Genomic DNA, 22342 nt, shown 5'->3' with positions numbered 1-22342 from the left:
CATCTTTCTCCCGCGGAGCGGCTGGTAGTTTCGAACCGCTGACCTTAAGGTTCGCAGCCCAATTCGTAACCACTACGCTACCAGAGCTCCTTATACAGTGCAAAAAATCAGCTGACACAATTCTGAGGATTAGCTGCGTCACTAATACATTATATGACCTTTTTGTAAGTTAATTAGCCTCCCCAAATCTTAAGACTCAGATTTCCCTATTTGAAAATAATAATAAAACTTACCTCATACTAGTGTGCCTGGTGGTGGTAGTCGGGTGCCATTGAGTTGGTTCCATATTACAGTGACTCTGTATAGGATTTCTGAGGCTGTAAATCTATACGAGATCAGAAAGCCTTATCTTTCTCCTGAGGAGTAGCAGCTGGCGGATTTAAACTGCTGACCTTGTGGTTAGTAACTCAGTGTGTAATCCACTATACCACCAGAGCTCCCATAGTGTTGTTGTTGTTAGATACTAAAATTATGCACAACAGAATGAAACACTGCCTGGTCCTGTGTCAGTCTGTCTTCCTATTTTTCTCTGACCCTCCTCTTTAGCAAGCACTATGTCCTTATCCAGGGACTGGTCCCTGTTGATAATATGTCCAAAGAATGAGAGATGAAGTCTGGCCATCCTAGCTTCTAAGGAGCATTCTGACTGTACGTCTCATCACAGATTGGTTTGTTCTTTTGTAGTACGTGGTACTTTTAAAATATTCTCCTCAAATGCATCAATTCTTCTACAGTCATCCTCATTGCCCAACTTTTACATGTGTATGACGTTATTGAAAATACCATAGGCTTTGTGGGGTCAGGCACACCTTAGTTCTCAAACTGACATCTTTGCTCTTAAACACTTAAAAGAGGTCTTGTGAAGTGCATTTGTCTAATGCAGTACATTGTTTAATTTCTTGATTGCTTCTTCCATGAGAGTTGACCCAAGCAAAATGAAGTTTACAGGAACTTTTATCTTTCCTCCATTTATCTTGATGTAATTTTTTTGTCCACTAGTGAGGATTTTTGTTTTCTTTACATTGAGGTGCAACCCATACCAAAGACTGATCTTTGATCTTCATCTGTAAATAGTTTAAGCCTTCTTCACTTTCAGCAAAGAAGGTTATATCATCTACATATCACAGGTAGTTAATAAGTGTAGCTCTAACCCTGATACCATGTTTTTCTTCATATATTCCAACTTCTCAAATTATTTGTTCAGCATACAGATTAAATAAATGTGGTGAAAGAATACAACCCTGGCCCACACCTTTCTTAATTTTAAATTATTCAGTATTCTCTTGTTCTGACAAAACAACTGCCTCTTGTTCTATGTACTTACAGGTTCCTCATGAGCACAATTAAGTGTTCCAGAATACTCATTCTCCAAATTGCTGCCCATAGTTGTCATGATCCACACAATGGAAAACCTTTGCATAGTAAAAAAACAAGCACTTTGCATAGGTAGACATCTTTTTGATATTCTCTGCTTTCAGCCAGAATCTATCTGACATCAGCAATCATATCCCACATAACACATCTTATCTGCGTCTGGCTTGAACCTCTAGAAGATCCCTGTCAATGTATTGTTGCAACCATGTTTTAATTATCTATAACAAAATTTTATTTGCATGTGATATTAATGATATTGACCGATGATTTACACATTTCGCTGGGTCACTTCTCTTTGGAATGGGTACAAATACGGATCTCTTCCAATCAATTGGCCAGGTAGCTGTTTTCCAAATTTGTTGGCATAGATGAGTGAGTGCCTCCAATGCCGCATTAGTTTGTTGAAAGATTTCAATCTGTGTTCCATCTATTGCTGGTGCCTTGTAATTTGCCAATGCCTTCAGTGCACCTTTGACATCTTCCTTCAGTATCATTGGTTTTTGATCATATGCTACCTCTTGAAACATACACCATTTCTTTTTGGTACAGTGACTTTGTGTATTCTTTTCACCATCTTTTGATGCTTTTCTGCATTATTCAACACAAAATCCTTCAATATTTCAAGTCGAGGCTTGAATTTTTTCTTCATTTCCCTCATCTTGAGAAATCCTGAGTGTGTTCTTCCTTTTTGGTTTTCTAACTCCAGGTTTTTGCACAATTCATTATAATATTTGAGTTTGTCTTTGTAGCTTTAGCATCTCTATGTTGCAGAGCAAGTTTCAGCCTCTCTGCTGACATCCACTTTGTTCTCTTTCTTGTCTAAATGACCTGTTGGCTTTCGTCCTGTATGACGTTCTTGATATCATCCCACAACTCTTCTAGTCATCAGTCATTAGTGTCTAATTCATCAAATCTGTTCTTCAGATTATCTCTAAATTCAGGCGTGATATGTCCAAGGTCATGGTTTGGCTCTTGTGAACTTGTTTTAATTTATTTCAACTTCAGCCTGAAATTGCACATAAGCAGTTGGTGGGTCTGTTCCACATTCTGCCCCTGGCCTTGTGTTGGCTGATGTGGAGCTTTTCCACTGTCTTTCAAATTGATGTAGTCAGTTTGATTTCTGTATATTGCATCTGGTGGAGTCCATGTATATAGTTGTCTTTTATGTTGTTTTTAATAAGTTATTTGCAGTGAACAGATAGGTCACTGGTCTTGCAGAATCCACATAACGATCTCCAGCATCATTTCTGTCACCAAGGCAGTATTTTCAGATGACTGATCTTTCCTCTGTTTCCAATGTTTGCATTCCAATTGCCAGTAATTATGAATACAATTTGAAGGCATGATTGATTAGTTTCAGACTAAAGAAGATGGTAGAGTTCTTCAATTTTCATCATCATTAGTTTTATTGGTTGGTACGTAAATTTGAATTATAGTTGTATGAACTGGTCTTTGTGTAAGTCTATGGATATTATCTTATCATAGACAGTATTGTACTTCAAGATAGATCTTGAAATGTTCTTTTTGATGATGGATGCAATGCCATTCCTCTTCAATTTGTCATTCCCGCTATGTAGTTGTCAGCTTCTAAATAACCAATACCATTCTATTTCAACCCACTAACCCTAGGATACCCATGTTTGTGTGTTCCATTTCATTTTGATACTTTCCAATTTTTCTAGATGCATACTTCATATATTCTGTGTTCTGATTATTAATGGATATTTACAACTTTTTCTTATCATTTTGACTTGTGCCCCATCAGCATACACAGGTCCTGAAAGCTTTACTGCATTCACGTCATCATGGTTAACTCTACTTTGAGGTGGTAGCTCTTCTCCAGGCCTAATTTGAGTGCCTTCCAACCGTAGAGGCTCATTTTTCAGAATTTTGATTCTGTCTGACAATATTCCACTGCTACTCCTAAGATTTTTAGTGACTTAAATGTGTCTAAGTAGTCCCTGTTCACCACTGGTGACCCTGCTGGTATTTAAAATACTGGTGACATAGCTTCCAGAATCACAGCCACATGCAAGCTACTACAGTACTGCAAACTGACAGACGAATGGTGGTCATAGTAATGTGTTAAAGATTAGACAGTTATTAATTTTGCTTTTAAAAAAAAAAAATGTTTTAGTGGTGGTGGTGATTATGTGCTGTGGAGTTGGTTCTGACTCACAGCAACCCTGTATAGGGTTTCCAAGGCTGGAAATCTTTACAGGAGCAAAAAGCCTCATCTTTCTCCCATGTAAGAGCTGATAGATTTGAACTGCTGACTTTGCAGTTAGCACCTCAACTTGAAATCCACTACGTTACCAAATACAAAGTAATAATTTTAAATCTTGGTTTTAAATATAAATACCCTTATATGTGGTGGTGGTGGTGGTTGTTATGTGCCATGTAGCCGGTTCTGACTCATAGCGACCCGGTACAGGATTTCCGATGCTGTAAATCTTTACAGGAGCAGAAAGCCTCATCTTTCTCCCGCGAAACAGCTGGTAAATTTGAACTGCCATCCCTGAGGTTCACAGCCTGATTTGTAACCACTACACTACCAGAGCTCCTTATATAGTTACATACAGAAATACTAAATAGAAAGTTCTTTTAAATCCCATTTTCTAAAGCCACAATAGTGGCATCAGTTGGCTAGGGAGTTAGTGGGTAGACCCACTAGGTGACACTATCAAAAATGAATGACATCAAATTGACTATAATTTTTTTTTTTTTACTGTATTTCAGTAGAAATTATTTTTTATAAAATATTCCTATAGTTAGTTATAGCAGCAAAAACTTTTCTAGCAAATCCAGCTTGTATGTATCCATATACCTAGAAGGTTAAAATTGTATGCTAATTCATTTTGTGAACGTGTGTGTGTGTGTGTGTGTGTGTGTGTGTGTAATTGAATGGAAGTTTACAAAGCAGATCAACAGTTCTGTATTTTTTAAAATATCCTTATGAACTCTTGGTTGTTGTAATGTCCTCAATGTAACATCATGTATCCACTTCCTCCCTGTGTTTCTTGTTTCCTTTCCTCTTCTTTCCCAACCATTCTGAATTTTTTCCTTGGGTAAATACTGCCCTTTTGATCTCAAATGAACATTAGTGAGTTATGCATATGGTGTGCTTGGGTATGGGTTCATTTCCAGATCTAAAGAGTGACCAAGGTTCATAGTCTTAGGGTTTCACCAGTCTCTTTCCAACTGGTAAATCTGGTCTTTTTTTACGTTTTTAAGTTTTGTGCCACATTTTCTCTCACTTTATCCTGAACTTCTTTATAGAATAATCCCTTTCAGAATAGTTGGCAATGGTATCAGGCACCATCTAGTTCTTTTGGTCTCAGGATCCTGGAGATTGATCTTCTTCCTTTTGGTCCATTAATCCTTTGGAATAATTGTTCCCATGTGTCTTCAATTTCATCACTCTTACCGTGTGAACCTTATAATTCACTCTGGTTTTGTCTACATGTACTACAAGCATGCACTGGTGTTTCTATTGCTGATTTTGTCAACTTTTATGGTGTTTTAACTACATTAAAGAGTCCTGGTGGCAATGTGTGGGATAAGCATTGGGCTGCTAACTGCAAAATCAGCAGTTCAAACTCAACAGCCACTTGACAGGAGAAAGATGAGTCTTTCTGCTACTATAAAGATTTATAGTCTCAGAAATCCTCTATAGGGTTTCTATGAGTCAGTCAACTCAATTGGGAGTTGGTTTGTTTCTTTTTATCTATTTATTGTGGTTACTAGTTATTGTGAACCTGTATCAATAGCTTTTTGAGAATGAAGTAATATCTAAAGAAAAAGGATAAAGTTTTAAAGATTTCCACTTCATTAGTAATGATGTTAATAACCAATAATGTAATTCAATTTAGAAAGCACTTACAAAATAATTTTGTTATTAGTATTAATATAATCCAAGAAATATTACAAATTTTTAACTATATTTATCACATATTCTTGTATGGTTGGAGTTCTGGTGTGGCGTTGTAGGATAAGCACTGGATTGCTAACCTACCAATCGCCCCTCGGAAACCCTATACAGGTTCTCTTGAGTCAGAAACGACCTTACAGCACTTAACAACAACAGCAACCTTTATAAATAAGGGGAGTGTTGTGGCTTTTAAAGATGAACACTGGACTGTGAACTACAAGGACTGGAGGTTCAAGCCCACCGGCCACTCTGGGGGAAGAAGATGAGGCTTACTACTCCCGTAAACATCTACAGTCTCTCATAAACATCTACAGACTCAGAAAACATTTACCAGGGTCACTATGAGTCAGAACAGACTCAACAGCGCTTAACAACAACAACATATAAAAATAATAACTAGTCATCAATAGATTTCCAATTCACGGTGACCCTATGTGTAGCCTGGTCAAATCACCTATGTTGTCAATCATGGACTTAAGGAACATATGGAATAAAGTACATGAAAGTAAAACTTGCATGTGTGAATATTGCAATTTTAATAAAAAATATGCTTTGTTGATAGGTGCCATTGAGTCCATTTAAAACTCAAAGTGACCCCCTTGTAACAGAGTAGAACTGTCCCCATAGACTTTCTAGGCTCTAATTTTTATAGGAGCAATCACCAGGTTTTCTCTCTCAGGGAACCACTAGGTGGGTTTTGAACTGCCAGCCTTTTGATTAGCAGCTGAGTTACTTAACCATTGCACCATCAAAGATCCTTTAGAAAACCTCTTCTGCTATTAGACAATTGTAAAGCTCATCCTGAGAAAAGAAAAATAGTCATCTTACCCTTTTGACGTAATTGAATCAATTGCCTCTTAGTTTTTATAACCTTGCTTACTTGAGATGTACTAACAGAAGTATTCAAGGTGGTCTGTCAGAACTGTGGCCTGGTATGTATTTGCTTAAATGTTGGCTTAACCTACTAAAGAAGAGAATGGAAAAAAATTCTTCATAACTTTTAGCTTGGTAGATGTTGAATTAATTTCTTCTTACCTAACAAAATATAATAAGTATCTTTCTTCACTTGATTCATATTTTGCATAGTCCACAACAGTCTACTTCATTATATGATACAAATTAAATAGCCAGCAGTATGTTGCTTCAGCATGATGTCCCAAGAAATTTGCTACCTTCTGTCTTGTTACTAATAAGACTTACCCGTTTTGTTTCATCTTTATTATTCTTTTTTTTTTTTAATCTTTAGTTTTTGGATGAAGACTTGAAGATAGCTGGGAAATACAAAGGAAATGATTATAGCCAATATTCTCCCTGGTCATGTGATACCATCGGCTCCTACATTGGAACCAAAGATGCAAAACCCAAAGATGCTGTGGCAGCAGGGAGTGTGGAAATGATGGTATGTGTAATCACTAGTACAAATCAAGATAAACCAAATAAATGGTCACCCATTATAGTTTAAGTGCAAATAATTAAGCTTTGCGTAAGAGTTTCAAACCATATTCAATACGCAGCAATTTAAGCTGTATTGTATGTTGTTTGAATGTGTGTTTTGGGTACAAGTAAAAATGTTTTTGTATTATTTAAACAAAGAAGAGCATTTATTAAATTTATGTGCAGCCAGCAATTTTCTAATAACTCTTTACAATTGCCAGTATACTGTCAGAAAAACATTGTTAAATTTTTAAGTTGTACAACCATTCTCACCCTCCTTTTCTGAGTTGTGTCTCCATCATTAACATAAATTCACTGCCTCCTAAGATCCCTATCTAATCTTTTGAGTAGCTATTATCAATTTGATCCCATATGTTGTTGTTGCTAAGTGCCATTGAGTCGATTCTGACCCATAGTGACCCCGTAATAGGGTTTCCAAGGAGAAGCTGGTGACCTTGAACCGCCAGCCTTGCAGTTCTCAAATGGCTTTGCATTCTGGCGCATTGTTGTTAAGTGCCATCAAGTCGGTTCCAACCCATAGTGACCCTGCATAGGGTTTTCAAGGAGCACTGCTACACTTGAACCAACCGACCTTGCGGTTCAAACCAACTTTGCAGTCCAAAACATTAACTCACAGCTCTACACGAGGACTCTGCTAAACTATTGTTTGGTTTTAAGAACATTTCAGGTGGTATTTTTGGGTTCCATTTTAAAGATAATCTCAGAGCATTGTTTCAATGGGTTCATCCAATCTTTATGGCTCTGGATGTCTGAAGTCCAAGATATTTTGAAATTCTTTCTTGCAGTTTGATTTTTTTCCCCTTTTGATCAGGATTTTCTGTAGAATCTTTGATCAAAATGTTCACCCCATCTAGTTCTTCTGGTCTCATAGTGTAGAAACCCGGTTGTTTGTGGAGCCAATTACCACACATTCCATTTCCTCCTCCTTCCTCTGTTGCTCTAGGCAAATAGAGACTAGTTGATGGCCGCTTGCAAGCTTTTAAGAAAGAGCCCTTGTGACCTTATACAATGAACTAGGATGTAGAACAGTAGTACTCATTGTGTTATTAAGCCAGTCAACTTCAGGGTGTCCTATGAAACCATGATCTTAAGCTTCCAAAGAATCAACTCCCATGAGGTTACTGGTTATACATAAGCAGCCTCAGCAATGAATAAATGCATCCCACTTTTTACAGGTGTGCAAGTTACTGCAGTTGTGTTAATTGGCTTGTGCAGCCTTACCTTTAATCATTACAGTACCCTCACTGTTCATTCTGCTTTCCTCCTGCACTGATAATCACTAATAAACTTGGTTCTGTATACATTTGCCTTCTCATATTTTTATGTAAAAGAGCTCTGATAGCGTAGTGGTTATAACTCGGGATGCCATCCTCAAGGTTAGCAGTTCTAAACTACCAGCAGTTCCATGGGAGAAAGATGAGGCTTTCTGCTCCCGTAAAGATGTACAGCCTTGGAAACCCTATGCAGGGTCACTACGAGTCGGAACCGACTCCACGGTACTTAACAACAACAACAAATTTTTATGTAAGTGAGATCATACAATATTTGCCCTTCATTTTTTGTTACTGTCTGAGTACTATGCTATTATTATATATATGTATCACATTTTGTTCATCCTTTCATCTATTAGTAGGGTCTAAACTGTTTCCACCTTTCGGCTACTATGCATAGTGCGGCAGTGAACATTGGTAAACAAGTTTCTGAATATCTACTTCAAGTTTTTTTAGTACATACCTAAGGAGTGAGATTGCTGCTGGGTCATGTGGTTCTCAAAAAGTTCATGTAAAACAATGTGTTATGAAGTAACTAGGCATGGATTTCAAAACATTTTTGTACCAAAACAAACTCATACTAACTTGTCATAAATGAGCCCTGGTAGCATAGTGGGTTATGAGTTACACTACTAACCACAAAGTCAGTAGTTCAAAACTATCAACTATTTCATGAAAGAAAGATGAGGCTTTCTGCTCCCATAAAGATTTATAGTCCTGGAAATGATATACAGGTTCCCTATGAGTAGGAACTGACTTTGTGGCACACAGCAAACAACAACTTCATATAACATGTCTGGATGGAATCTAATTCGAGGATAAAACATCAATTTGAAAAAAGGCTCCTATCAAAGAAACATGAATTCTGCAAAAATTGAAGCAAAAACATACATCAAAGTTATGTTGACGCTTGGATAGAAGAATGGTGAAATCATTGATATACTTTATTAAAAGTTTATGGGGACAATACCCCATAGAAACAAGCTGCTTACAAATGGATAACTCGTTTTAAGAAGGGATTAGGTGATGTTGATGTGTAAAAACTGAAGCCTCCAGTGGCAGACCATCTATATCAATTTGCAAGGAAACAATCTTGTTCACTGCCTAATTGAAGGGACCAACAATTAACAACAGAAGCAGTAGTGAACATTATAGACATTTCAGTTGGTGTGGCTTACATGATTCTCTCTGAAAGATAAACGAAAGCTTTTTGCTTGATGTGTGCCAAAACTGTTACACCCAATAAAAGCAGAGCTCTCAATGGAAACTTTAAACTAGTGGGATCAGATCTTGAATCATTTCTTGGCAAAATTGTAGCAAGACATGACGCATGGCTTTTCCTGTTCAATACGGAAAACAAAGCATAATCAAAGCAATGGCCATTAAGAGGTGGTAGTGGTCTAGTCCAGTTAAAGCAAACATGAACCTACAAGAGCAAAAGTCATGGCAACAGTTTTTTGGGATACTCAAGGCATTCTGCTTCCTGACATTCTAGAGGACAAAAAAAATGGTAACATCTGCTTTCTATGAGAGTAGTGTTTAAGTGGCTATGAGTTAGAACCGACTTAACGATACTTAACAACAACACCACTACCTTGTTTTCATAGGACTGCAGGGAGACAAGGCATGCAAAGCCCTTGACCATGGAAGGTGTTCAGTCACAATATTATGTAACTGCCTGTATTCACATATATTACATCTTTTCATTCTTCTTGGGTCAACTATCAACACTCATGGAAGTAGCAGTCAAGAAATCAAATGACATATTGCATTAGGCAAATCTGCTGCACAAGACCTTTTAAAAATGTTGAAGAGCAAAGATGTCAGCTTGAGGACTAAGGTGTGCCTGACCCAAGCCATGGTATTTTCAATAACCTCATATGCATGCGAAAGCTGGACAGTGAATAAGGAAGACCGTAGAAAAATTGGTGCTTTTGAGTTATGGTGTTGGAGGAGAATATTGAAAGTGCCATGGGCTGCCAAAAGAACCAACAGATCTGTGTTGGAAGAATTGCAGCTAGAGTGCTCCTTGGAGGCCAGGATGGCCAAATTTCATCTCCTCATACTTCGGACATATTGTCAGGAGAGACCAGTCACTGGAAAAGGATATCATGTTTGTTAATGTGAAGGATCAGAGAAAAAGAGGAAGACCCCCAGCGAGATGGACTGGCAAAGTGGCAGCATCAGTGGGCTCAAACATGGCAACAGTTGTGAGGTTGGTCCAGGACCTGGCAGTGTTTCATTCTGTTATGCATAGGATCGCTATGAATCGGTACTGACTCAATAGCAGCTAACAACAACCACCATTTTAAAAAGTCCTTAAAGAGCACCCAGTTAATCCTTTAATAGCGTAAAAAAGACTTCATTGATATGGTTAAATTCCCAGGACTCTATTTCTTTAGGGATATACTAAATAGCTGCTTCTGGAGTTCATATTAAAAAGTAAAGCTTACATTTTTTTAAAATCTTTTAATTCCATTTATCCATGAACTTTTTTAATCCCCTCATATTTTTAGAGGTGTTTTTGTTTTTGTTTTTTAAGAAAATGCCACACTGTTTTCCATAAATGAAACATTTTGTGTTCTTACCAGCAGTAGATAGGGTTCCAGTTCTCCACATCCCCACCATTTGTTATTTTCTAGGGTTTTTTAAAAAGCCTTCTTCTTGTAGGTGCTACTGAGTCAGTTCCAACTCATAGCAACCTATATAGGGTTTCTGAGGAGTGGCTGGTGGGTTTTTATCTTTGGTAGGAGTGAGATGGTAACTCATTGTGGTTTTGATTGGCATCTCTGGTGGCTAGTGGGAGGGTTACTAGATTCATGGTATCCAAAGAGATTCTTCGAATCAGTAGCTTGTCTATTCACTTTTTGGGTGAAAGTTTTTGATGAACAAAAGCTTTACAGTTTTATCATGTCCAGTTTATTTTGTCTTTTGCTGTTTGTGCTTTTGTTATTAGATTGTTAAAAACTAGGCCTGACAATGATGCCCTTGCTTTTTATTAAAATAATTGTATAGTTTTAATTTTTATTTAGGTCCTTGATCCATTTTTAATTTGTTTTTGTGTATGGTGTGAGGCATAGAACTTTTTTTTTTTTTTCTCTGCACCTATACATCTAATATTCCCAGCACCATGTATTGAAGGACACCTGATGGGGTACTGTAGAATAAGCACTGGACTGCTGATAGCAAGGTTGGCAGTTTAAACCCACCAGCTGCTCTTCAGAAACCTTATACAGGATCACTGAGTTGGAACTGAATGGGTGACTCTGTCCTCCATTGAATGGATTTAGCACTCTTGTCAAAAACATTTGACCATAGATGTGTCGTTTTATTTCTGAATTCTCAGTTCTATTCCATTGGTCTTTGTATTTATTGTTATAGTACGAGGCTGTTTTGATTACTGTGACTGTGAACTATGTTTGTCCTCCTGCTTTGTTCTTTTCTTTCAACACTGTATTAGTTATTGGGTCCTCCTGCATTCTATAGAAAATTGAGGATTGGTTTTTCTAGAGAAGGCCATGTTGTAATGTTGAATTTATAAATTATTTTAGGTAGTATTGACATTTTAATATTAAGTCTTCCAGTCCATGAACATGGAACATCTTATCATTTAAGTTTTCTGTAATCTGTTTCAGCAGTGTTTTACTATGTTTTTTCATTGTATAAGCCCTTCACATCCTGGTTAGATATATTCCTAGGTATTTTGTTCCCTTTGGTTCTATTATATTTGGAAATGTTTCTGTAATTCCTTTTTCATATTTCTCGTTACTCATGACTTTTATTTGTTGATCTTGTATCCTGCGACTTTACTTAATACAAAACTCTATTAGCTCTAGAAGTTTTCTCGTGGACTCTGGGATTTTCTACATATAAAGTTATATCATCCATGAATAGAGATTTTTTTTTTTGTTTCTAATCTGTATACCATTTAATTTTTTTTCTTGCTGCTCTGACTAGGACTTCTAATCCAGTATTGAAAAGATGTGACAGTGGGCTTTGTCTTAGTCCCCATTTCTCAGTCTTTGACTTTTCATGCAGTGAATCAGATGGAAGAATTTGCCTTCTAATTTTCTTTAGAGTCATCATCAAGAAAGGTGTTGAATTTTCTCAAATGTTTTTTCTGCATAGATACGATCATATAGTTCTTTTCCTTATTCTATTTAAATGATTTTCCTTATTCTATTTAAATGATTTATTAGATTGATTTGTTTCCTAATGTTGAACCATCCCTGCATTTTTAAAATAAATCCCACTTGTGTCATGAGCTGTTTCTTTTAATACTCTATTGAATTCTGTTGGCTAATATTTTGTTGAGGATAACAACAACATGTAAATAAGACGGCATTCTGATGGCATTAGACATGGGCTGCTAACCGCAAGGTCGGAGATTCAAACCCAAAAGCCACTCCACAAAAGAAAGATAGAGGCTACCTCCTCCCATGAAGATTTGTGGGATCTTGGGAACCCTACCTACATGGGGTCATTATAAGTCAGAATAGACTCAGTGGCCATGGATCTGAGGTTTTTTAACTCATAAGATCTACTTACTTGTAATTTTCTTGTGTTATCTGTCTAATTTTGGTATCATGATGTTTACGTTATAGAATGAATTAGGGAATACTCTTTGCCTTACTTTGTATTTTAATGAAATGTTGCAAAAATAATATAATGCCAGCACACCTGATAGCCAAATTTTAAATATACCACTATTTTGTGTTAATTGTTTAATTTCTAAAGAAAGCGCACTTCATAGAAATAGTTAAATCCCCTAAAATAGAGCCTATGTATATCTTACTAATTGCATTTCCCTTCTCTTTTTTCTTGGAGAGAACTTCTATCCTGAATTTTGTCTTCATCATTTTTCTGTGGATAATTTTAAACTATTTATAAGCAGTATTTCAGATGTCCATGGACCTTACATAAGTTACATACATCAGTTTGTTTTTTTCACTCAGCAGTTTTTCTGAGATGTATCCATATTCATACCCAGAGCTTAAATTCATTAACTTTAATTGCTTTATCAGATTCTAGTATATGAACTAATATAACGCAATTATTTATCTGTTATCCTGTTTATGGACTCTTGGTGTGGTGCTGTAGAATCTAGTGCTAGACTGAGAACTACAAGGTTGGCATTTCAAACCCAGCTGCTGCTTGTGAGTCGGAACTGACTCAATGACACTTATCAACAGCAACATCCTATATTTGAGTAGTTAGGCTATTTCTAGGTTTTGTTTTGTTTTTCAGACTTTTTATTGTAAATTGAGTGAAAATTTATAGAATAGATAGATTATGAGTCCCACATTCAACAAATCATATACTTCGTGTCATTACAATGATTATAGTCCCTTCTGTGTACCATTAGTTAACAGTATTTACCTCTATTCACTTTAATTTTTGCATTCCTCCCTGTGTCTTTTACTACCTTCATCTTTCCTGTGCTAACCTCCCTTATAACCCAAGAAAAGTATTGGAACTCATTAAAAGATGCAGCAAAGTGGCAGAGTGTAAGATCAACATCCAAAAATCAGTCGCATTTTCTTAAAACACTAATAAAGAGAGCCCTGAAGAGGAAAACAGGGAAACAATACCATTTACAACAGCCACCTGAAAGATTAAATGTTGTTGTTGTTATTAAGTGCTGTCGAGTTGGTTCCGACCCATAGCGACCCTGAACAGGGTTTCCAAGGCTGTAAATCTTTACGGGAGCAGAAAGCCTCATCTTTCTCCCACGGAACAGCTGGTAGTAGTTCGCAGCCTGATTCATAACCACTACGCTATGAATAAATCTAACCAGAAAACAAAAGGTTTATATAAAGAAAATGACAAAATACTACTACCAGAAATCAAAAGACACCTACAAAATGGAGAGATATACCATTCTCATGGATAATAAGCCTGACCATTGTGAATATGTCAACACTACCAAAAGCGATCTATAACTATAATGCAATCCCCATCCAGATTCCAGCAGCCTTCTTTAAAGCGATGGAGAAACTAACCTGTAGCATTATATGGAATGGAAAGAGACTTCAGACAAACAAAGCATTACTGAAAAAGAACAAAGTTGAAGGCCTCTGACTTCCTGATCTCAAAACATAGTACACAGTCGTAATAGTCAAAACAGCTTGGTATGGATACAATGAAAGATACGTGGATCAGCAAGACAGAATTGAGAATCCAGAAGTCCATCCACCTAAAGTCAGTTGGTCTTTGACACAGAGCAAAGATACATAACATGGGGAAGAGATCATCTTTTCAACAAATGATGCTGGAAAAACTGGAAATAATCCCTTTGCAAAAGAATGAAATAAGAGTTATTATCTCACACAATTTACAAAAATGACCTCAGTGTGAATTAAAGACCTAAATGTGAAATCTAGAACTGTAAAGATCATCAATGAAGAAAACAGGAACAAACTTAAGGGACGCTGATGTATATTAAACATAACTGACAACACTGAAACCACAAAAGACAAAATAGATGACCCTCCTGAAAGTTCAACACTTCTGTACATCAAAAGATTTCACTTAGAAAGTGAAAAAGAAAGTGAAAAAGAACACACAGGGTAAAACATCTTTGGCAATGGTATATCAGACTAGGGACTACTCTCTAAAACTTACAGAATACTTTAAAACCTCAACAAGACAATGACAAATAATCCAATTAAACATTGGCAGAAGACATGAACAGACTTTTTACTAAAGAAGATGTATTTAGGTGGCCAACAAACACCTGAAAATGAAAATGCTCAAGATCATCAGCCTTTAGAGAGATGCAAATCAAAACAACAATGAATTATCTTCTTATCCCAGCATTGATAACAAAGTTTAAGTAAACAACAAATGCTGACTAGAGTGTATAGAGACTGGGACCCTCCTACACTGATGGTGGGATTGTAAAATGGTATAACCACTGTGGGAAAATATAGTATGGCGCTTCCTCAACAAGTTGGAACTAGAAGTAATGTTTGACCCAGCAGTCCCTCTACGTGGTATATATCCTCAAGAAATGAGAGCTGTGACATGAACAGATCTGTGCACACCATGTTCACTGCAGCACTAGTCATACTAGGAAATACTCTACAATGTTAAAGAATAATGACGAATCTGTGAAATACCTCACAACATGGATGAACCTAGAGGGCAATTATGCTGAGTGAAATCAGTCAATCACAAAGAGATAAATACTATATGAAATCACTGTTACAAAAAGGTAAGTAAAAATTATCTTTCTAAATGAAATATTCTGTGACAGTTATCAAGAATGGGTTGTTGTTAAGTGCCATCAAGTCAGTTTGGACTCATGGCAACCCTATATAAGGATTCCAAGGAGCAACTGGTGAGTTTGAACTGCTGACCTTATGGTTAGCCGTCCAATATTTATCCTACAGTGCCACACCAGAACTTCACCAAGGACTGGAGGGAAAGAGAAATTAGATACATTTCCAGTTTTTCACTGTTATGCAGAGTGTTGCAATGAATGTTCTTACACATGTCTTCCATATATGAAAGTTATGGTTACAAGTGGTATTGCTGGATTGAAAGATAATTGAAACATAATTCTTAAGCCACTTGATCTTACTAGTTTTAACAACAGTTCCTTAGATTATTATATAGGTTTTCTTCAAAAGATGCATACTTGTGTAGTTGTATCTAAGTTAATAGAAGACCAATTCTTGGTGATTAAAAAGAAAGATGTGATTGCTAATACCACTCTGAGTGAAGTATTAGCTGTATCTTAAATATGACTGGGTGCCAGCCAAGAAAAAGAAAGGGATATAGAGGAGGAAAAGTACATTTCCGTTTTTCTTGATACTTACTGCTTTCTGACTAGAATCCCTTTGAAGAACCAATATTTGCCATTACTATAATCTTCACATGTATAGTTAAGTGACGCTAATTAGGTTCATTGTTCACAAAATATTTTTTTTAACACGTACTTGTGACGTTTTTGAAATTGATACATATTGGATCATAATCAACTTTTTTTTTTTAATGGATTAGAATAATGACAGAATTACTACAAGATTGTTCAGGGTATACTAAAGGTAAATAATCGTATCATGGAATATACATACATATATATATATATATATATATTTGTATGTATAGATATACTGATCCATAACATAAAATATTATTTCTTACTGTGAGAGACTGGCCAGATGTTTGAGAAACAGTTTTAAGACAACAGCATATACAATTATATAAAGTGTGACTTCAAAAAGTTTATGGAAAATAAAATTTTTCCACTGACTTTTCAAAGTCCCTTTGTACAATCCTGATACAACAGTAATGGGAAACAACATTTGCTGTTCTTAAGTGCCTTCAAGTTGGCTCTGACTCAGCGCAACCCAACATAGGGTTTCTGAGGCTCTAGATCTTTGCAAGAACAGAATCTCTCTCCCAGGGGCTTTCTACATGAATTGGCATAACATAAGCCATAGATACGGTTTTTTATATCCTATTTTGAAGAGTAGCAATTGGGGTCTTAAAACCTTGTGAACTGCTGTTATCAAAGAACTGATCCACTCCTGTAGACCACTTTACAGGCAAACAATAGGGGCAGGCCCATAAAGTGAGCAGTAACACCTGCGAGGAACACGCTTCTCAAAATATTCAACTGAAGAGACAAAGAGGGCAGCATTTTCCCAGAAACAAATTTCAGAAGACACAAAGAGATAGGACAGCAGGACAAATCAAAACTGAAAATTTAGAGTACAAGACGCATGAGGTGATAATATCCGATGTCAGAAAATAATCTATGTAAAAATTGTTGAATAGGAAACTAACATGTTTTGTAAGCTTTGAACTAAGCCACAATAAAATGTTCAAAAAACTTAATATTTTATATGACAACCAAAGGCAACTAAGGACTTTAATTTTACCGTGAAGAGTATTGTACTCTTATTTAACAGACAGAACTATAAGAAATTACATTGGAGATCTTAAGTGTGGGGTGAATTTCTGATTCTATTTTATTTTTTTTATCAGAATGTGGACAGTAAGGGAATGAGAGACCAGCGAGTGGATCTTCAGAGAAGAGGAGCAGAAACCAGTGATGATGACCTTATCCCATTTGGAGATCGGCCAACAGTATCTCGGTTTGGTGCCATCTCTAGAACGTCTAAAACAATATATCAGGGTGCAGGCCCAATGCAGGCTATGGCACCTCAGGGAGCTCCCACCAAATCTATTAACATTTCAGGTAAAAATCTCAAATGTAAGCTGATCTACAGTGTTCATATTCATAATTCCCAGCATTGCCCCTACAATCAGTGTTTTCAGTAACCTTCAAAGGCAATGTGTTTCAAACTTTTCCCAAAAAATTTCTTCTGTAAGAGAGGTAGTTACAGTCCAGGAGGTTCTTGTTATTAAGTGCCATCAAAACAGTTCCAACTCATAGCAACCCTGTACAGGGTTTCCGAGGAGTGGCTGGTGGGTTTGAACTGCCAACCTTGTTGTTAGCAGCCCAGTGCATATCCTACAGTGCCACACCAAAACCCAAGGGAATTTTAGAGGTATGAAATAAAATTAAATGAAATGTACATGAGAATTTCTTAAAATTGTTTTGGGGTCTTTAATATTGTTTTTATAAAATATTGCATTCTCATTATTTAAAAAAAAAAATCAAACAGAAGAGAAAGATTTAAGTTTGTTTCCATGGGACATATAAATTTAAAGCATTGTTACTAATTTCTATTAGCTATTTTGGTAGACGTCTTTCCAGACAGCTGTGTACACAATATGACTAGACTATGCTTTTCAGATTATAAGTACCTTAAAAGGAGATTCAAATGTAAGAATTTGCCATCCTTATTTTACAGATTATAGTCCATATGGAACCCACAGTGGCTGGGGAGGGTCCCCATATTCACCTCATCAAAACATACCTTCTCAGGGACACTTCAGTGAGAGGTATGAGTCATTCTCTTATAAACCTTTAAAATTAGTCTATTTTTTGGTTTTACCAAAAAAAAAAAAAAAAAACCTTTAAAATTTACTCTCTCCATCAAAGGGAGAGAATGTCCATGTCAGAAGTGGCCAGTCATGGAAAACCCCTTCCATCTGCTGAGAGGGAACAGCTACGACTAGAATTACAGCAACTAAACCACCAGATTAACCAGCAGACCCAGCTACGTGGACTAGAGGTACTAACCTATAAATAAATTTTTTATTCCAACTTTTGAAGGGTTCTAAAAGGCACTGTGAAGACAACATTTTACAGTCTAAGTTTTGAAGAGTTGACTGAAGTTTGAACACCTTTGAATAATTTAAGTACTGCGTTTTGTCCAGGGACCTTAGGAAACTTAGAATTTCTATTGCTTAAGAAATAGGAAGCATATTTTGTAAAATTCCCGATCAGAATTTTATTTCTTTAGGGCACAGCTAAATATATATTGTCAATGGATACTTTTAGTTTAAGAATGTTTTATTTTGTTTATTATTTCCTTTAACCCTCATCATTCATAAATTTGAAAAATACAAAATTAGGAACTTTATCTAACCTCCCCCCCAAAAAAAAAGTCCTCTGTAATAATAATATATATTCCCTTTTATTCATATTGTTGTTGTTGTTAGGTGCCATTGAGTCGGCACTGACTCATAGCGACCTTATGCACAGCAGAACGAAACATTGCCCAATCCTGGGCCAACCTCACTACTGTTGCCATGCTGCCACTTGGCCAATCCATCTGGTTGGGGTCTTCCTCTTTTTTTCTGACCCTCCACCTTACCAACCTTTATAAATTACAAACCCATATTTTATTTAAATCCACAGTGTCCTTAACTGGTAGTGTTTGTAGATGGCATTGTTTCTTTGCCTTTTACTTATGATAACAAAGACTTTTTTAAATCCCTTTAATATAACATAAAGAAGATTAGGATTTGTTTAGGCCATCCTTTACATGGTGGCATATTCTTTGACTATGGAATACTAAAGAAATTTTACTGATAAATACATTGCTTCTTGCTGCAGAGAAAAAAAGGATACTATTAGAAACTTTAGTTTTTATCTTCCCACCAAAATCTTTAATAATAAATACTTATCCCTCTGGGGGAAATTTATAGTTAATCTTAGATTTTTCTTGTTAGACCAATTTAAGATTGTTTTATAGAACACATATTGCTCTTATAGAACACATACTGATCTTAAAAAGGCAAAAAGGTTTAGAAATTTAGTAAGATTCATACGTTGTCTACTTTTGTATTGGCTCAAAACTTCTTACTGATTTGTTGTTTAAAAATAAAAAGAATGTTTGATTATTTCTGTCTTTAGCTCATTAACCTTTAAACAATAAGGCTTTTACCCCATAAAACATTACCCTTTTCCTGCTAGTTCATGGCTTTTTGTCTTTTGAAGTTTATAGATTGATTTGTATTCCAAAAGAATATCAGCATCATTTGGAAGCCTTCCACATATTTAATAACACTATAGGTGGAAATCCTTGCCATTTTTGAGGTTTTATTAAAATAAATTACAGAGTTTACTACCAATAAAAATATTTAGAGGAGAAAAATGTATATTTACATTTTAACTTCTCTTACAAATAAAATTAAAAGAGCAATTTATGCCTAAGATTAAATTATAGTTCACTGAATTTAAATTGTTTTTTCTTTTCTAATTAAAATAGTATTTAAAGAACGAGTGCCTTATAATTTTATTACAGATACCTGACTGATAAGTTATTTAAGGCTGTGGTCTATAACTGGGCCTGGCTATTCTTTGCATGGTATGAAATATGTTGAGTTGTATATGTGCTTGGCTTTATGCATTTAGGCTGTTAGTAACAGACTGGTGTTGCAGAGGGAGGTGAATGCTTTGGCAGGCCAGCCACAGCCTCCTCCACCTCCAAAATGGCCTGGAATGATCTCGAGTGAGCAGTTGAGCTTGGAACTTCACCAGGTGGAAAGAGAAATCGGAAAGAGAACCCGGGAACTGAGTATGGTAAGTGTTACTGGTGGGAAAGAAAGGTAAGGTAAACAAGCTTTTGTATGACTGACTCATGGCTCTGTAACTAAACTCATCACTGCAAGGCACTCAAGTGATTACTTAGGATAAGTCTCATGTGGATAGGCTGCCTCCCTATTTTGTCATTCCTCTCCTCATTCCTATTTGGTTTGGGTATAGTCTTTGAATTAGAATTCTGCATTTTAAAAAGCCGTAAGGGAAAAATGGTGGTTCACTGAAGTTCTTAAATAAATTTCATTTAAACATACTGATTAATTATTATGGAAATCCACTGTTGTTAAATGTCATCAAGTCTATTCCAACTCACAGCAACCCTGTATATGGTTTTCAAGGAGTAGCTGGTGGGTGTGAACCACTGACCTTGTGGTTAGTAGTTCATTGCTTATCCTACAGTGCCACATCAGAACCCCTGCTGTATGAGGATAGTATTTACTATTTGGGGTCCGATAACAGTTTTTTTTTTTGAGTTTTTCGTGTTAGTTTGAAGCACTCTCACTTTTGTTGTCCAGGTTAGGTAGAGGTCAAGTGGTTTATACTTATTGTATATGTCTCTCCTTTATTCTGCCTGTTTCTTGCCTGTTTCTTTAGTCATTTTGCAAAACTAAATCTCTCTGGATCATCAATTTTGTTATCTGTACTTGGTCTTCCTTCCACTAGAACCATTAAATAAAAGACTGCTGAATTTCTTTCTTTATCTTTCAAAGGAGAACCAATGTTCTCTGGACATGAAAAGCAAATTGAATACCAGTAAACAAGCAGAAAATGGACAGTCAGAATCACAAAACAAGGTTCCAGCTGAGGACCTTCCATTATTCAGGTAAACGAGGGCACTTTTTCTTACTATATTATTACACATAAAAGAGGAATAACCATATTGTCCCAAGTATGCTTATAGATAAATTTGATGTTTAAAATATTATTATTCTATCCACATTGAGAAAGGATATTTTTATATAAATTCAGGATTTGTAAAGCTCTTATATAAGAACAGATACAAGGTTGCATTACCTATTAATAACTAATTAGTGAAATGTTCTGGTTCCATTTCTTCCTTTTATTTAAAATATAGCTTTATTTTAAAAAGTAATACATACTCAAGAACAGTAAAAACAGTAAGGGAAAAAAAAAAAAAAAAATGACAGTACTAAAATGAAAAAAAGCCAGTAAGAGTTTCCTCCTTACTTAAATGACCTTGCAGTCCAGCACATTAACCAACAGTGTCACACCAGGACTCCTATCTTGCCTTTGAATTTATATTATCCTGGGTGTATTGTCAACTGTGAAAACAGCTATAGGTAAATAAATGAGTTAGCTGTGTCCAATAAACTTATTTACAAAAACAAGCCACCAGACAGCCGTAATTTGCCAACATAGTTTGCTGTAGCATAGATAATGGAATTGTAAATTGAAGTCTGGAATCCATCTATATTTTTTCATTAGTGCTAAAAAGACGGGCCTCATTGATGTTTTTCTACTAAATATTTTTCTCTTTCCATTTTTAAAATTTCAACTACTGTTATTTAATCTGTTAACAGTGATGTGCCGAATGGATCAACCCTGACACAAGAGAATATCAGCCTCCTATCAAACAAGACCAGCTCCCTGAACCTATCAGAGGACCCTGAGGGAGGAGGAGATAACAATGACTCCCAAAGATCAGGAGTAACATCCAGTTCTGCTCCCTAAAATATGAGGAGTCCTGCTTTTATCTTTTGCTCCTAAATCAATTGATGGGGCCTAGGGATAAGAGAATGGATAATTTCTAAACCTTTTCTCTAAGAGTGGTCAGAGAAATCTAGGAAAAGCACCGGAGGCAATGTGCACAAACACCACTACTAAAAACAAACCCTGCACATAGTTCACAATAATGCATTTTTTAATTTAAGAAAAAAGAAAATTAGCAGTATCTGCAAGCAATTCAGATTAAATTTGTTTTTGTTCTGTGAATGAACTTTATTTTAATAACTTTGGACGCCTTGGATCCAGGGCTTTAAAAAAAAAAAAAAGAAGATATTATATATACACTCTGTTTGATTAATTGTATGATCTTAAATGAAGTAGGTTTTTCTTGTATTTTGGTATTATTACATACCCAGTGTATGATTCCTTATCCCCAATCCTTTCCAGCTCACACCACCCCATAAACTATAGCAGACAGCATCAGCCTTTTGAGAATTCTGTGGTGCTTGAGAAACAAAAAGACAGTCATAGACTAAATTATTAGACAATGTGCAGCAAACTAACTTTTCATGGAGCTGTCATTTGGAAACTACTTTTTTTTTTCCTTTTCTGGGTCACTAGCTTCATGTATTGTTGTGTTTTTCTTATTGCATTAAA

The 22342-nt window shown here is 36.0% G+C and overlaps 1 protein-coding gene across 2 annotated transcripts in view; it reads left to right on the top strand.

The window, feature by feature from the left end:
• The window catches only part of RC3H1 (ring finger and CCCH-type domains 1), a 95307-nt gene extending 73357 nt beyond the window's left edge, over positions 1-21950 (top strand). The window contains exons 13-19 of one of the 2 annotated variants that reach the window (XM_006867059.1): positions 6552-6704; positions 17029-17242; positions 17862-17952; positions 18053-18185; positions 19814-19981; positions 20710-20822; positions 21541-21950. In XM_006867059.1, coding sequence (XP_006867121.1) covers positions 6552-6704; positions 17029-17242; positions 17862-17952; positions 18053-18185; positions 19814-19981; positions 20710-20822; positions 21541-21691 — 1023 coding nt within the window. In that variant the 3' untranslated portion in view covers positions 21692-21950. The remainder of the gene's footprint in view (positions 1-6551; positions 6705-17028; positions 17243-17861; positions 17953-18052; positions 18186-19813; positions 19982-20709; positions 20823-21540) is intronic. The other variant, XM_006867060.1, reaches the window with a different exon arrangement.
• Positions 21951-22342: the final 392 nt, after the last annotated feature.

The sequence above is a fragment of the Chrysochloris asiatica genome, unplaced genomic scaffold, assembly GCF_000296735.1.
Source record: "Chrysochloris asiatica unplaced genomic scaffold, ChrAsi1.0 scaffold00100, whole genome shotgun sequence".
NCBI lineage: Eukaryota > Metazoa > Chordata > Mammalia > Afrosoricida > Chrysochloridae > Chrysochloris > Chrysochloris asiatica.
This window is presented reverse-complemented; position numbering and strand designations above follow the sequence as displayed.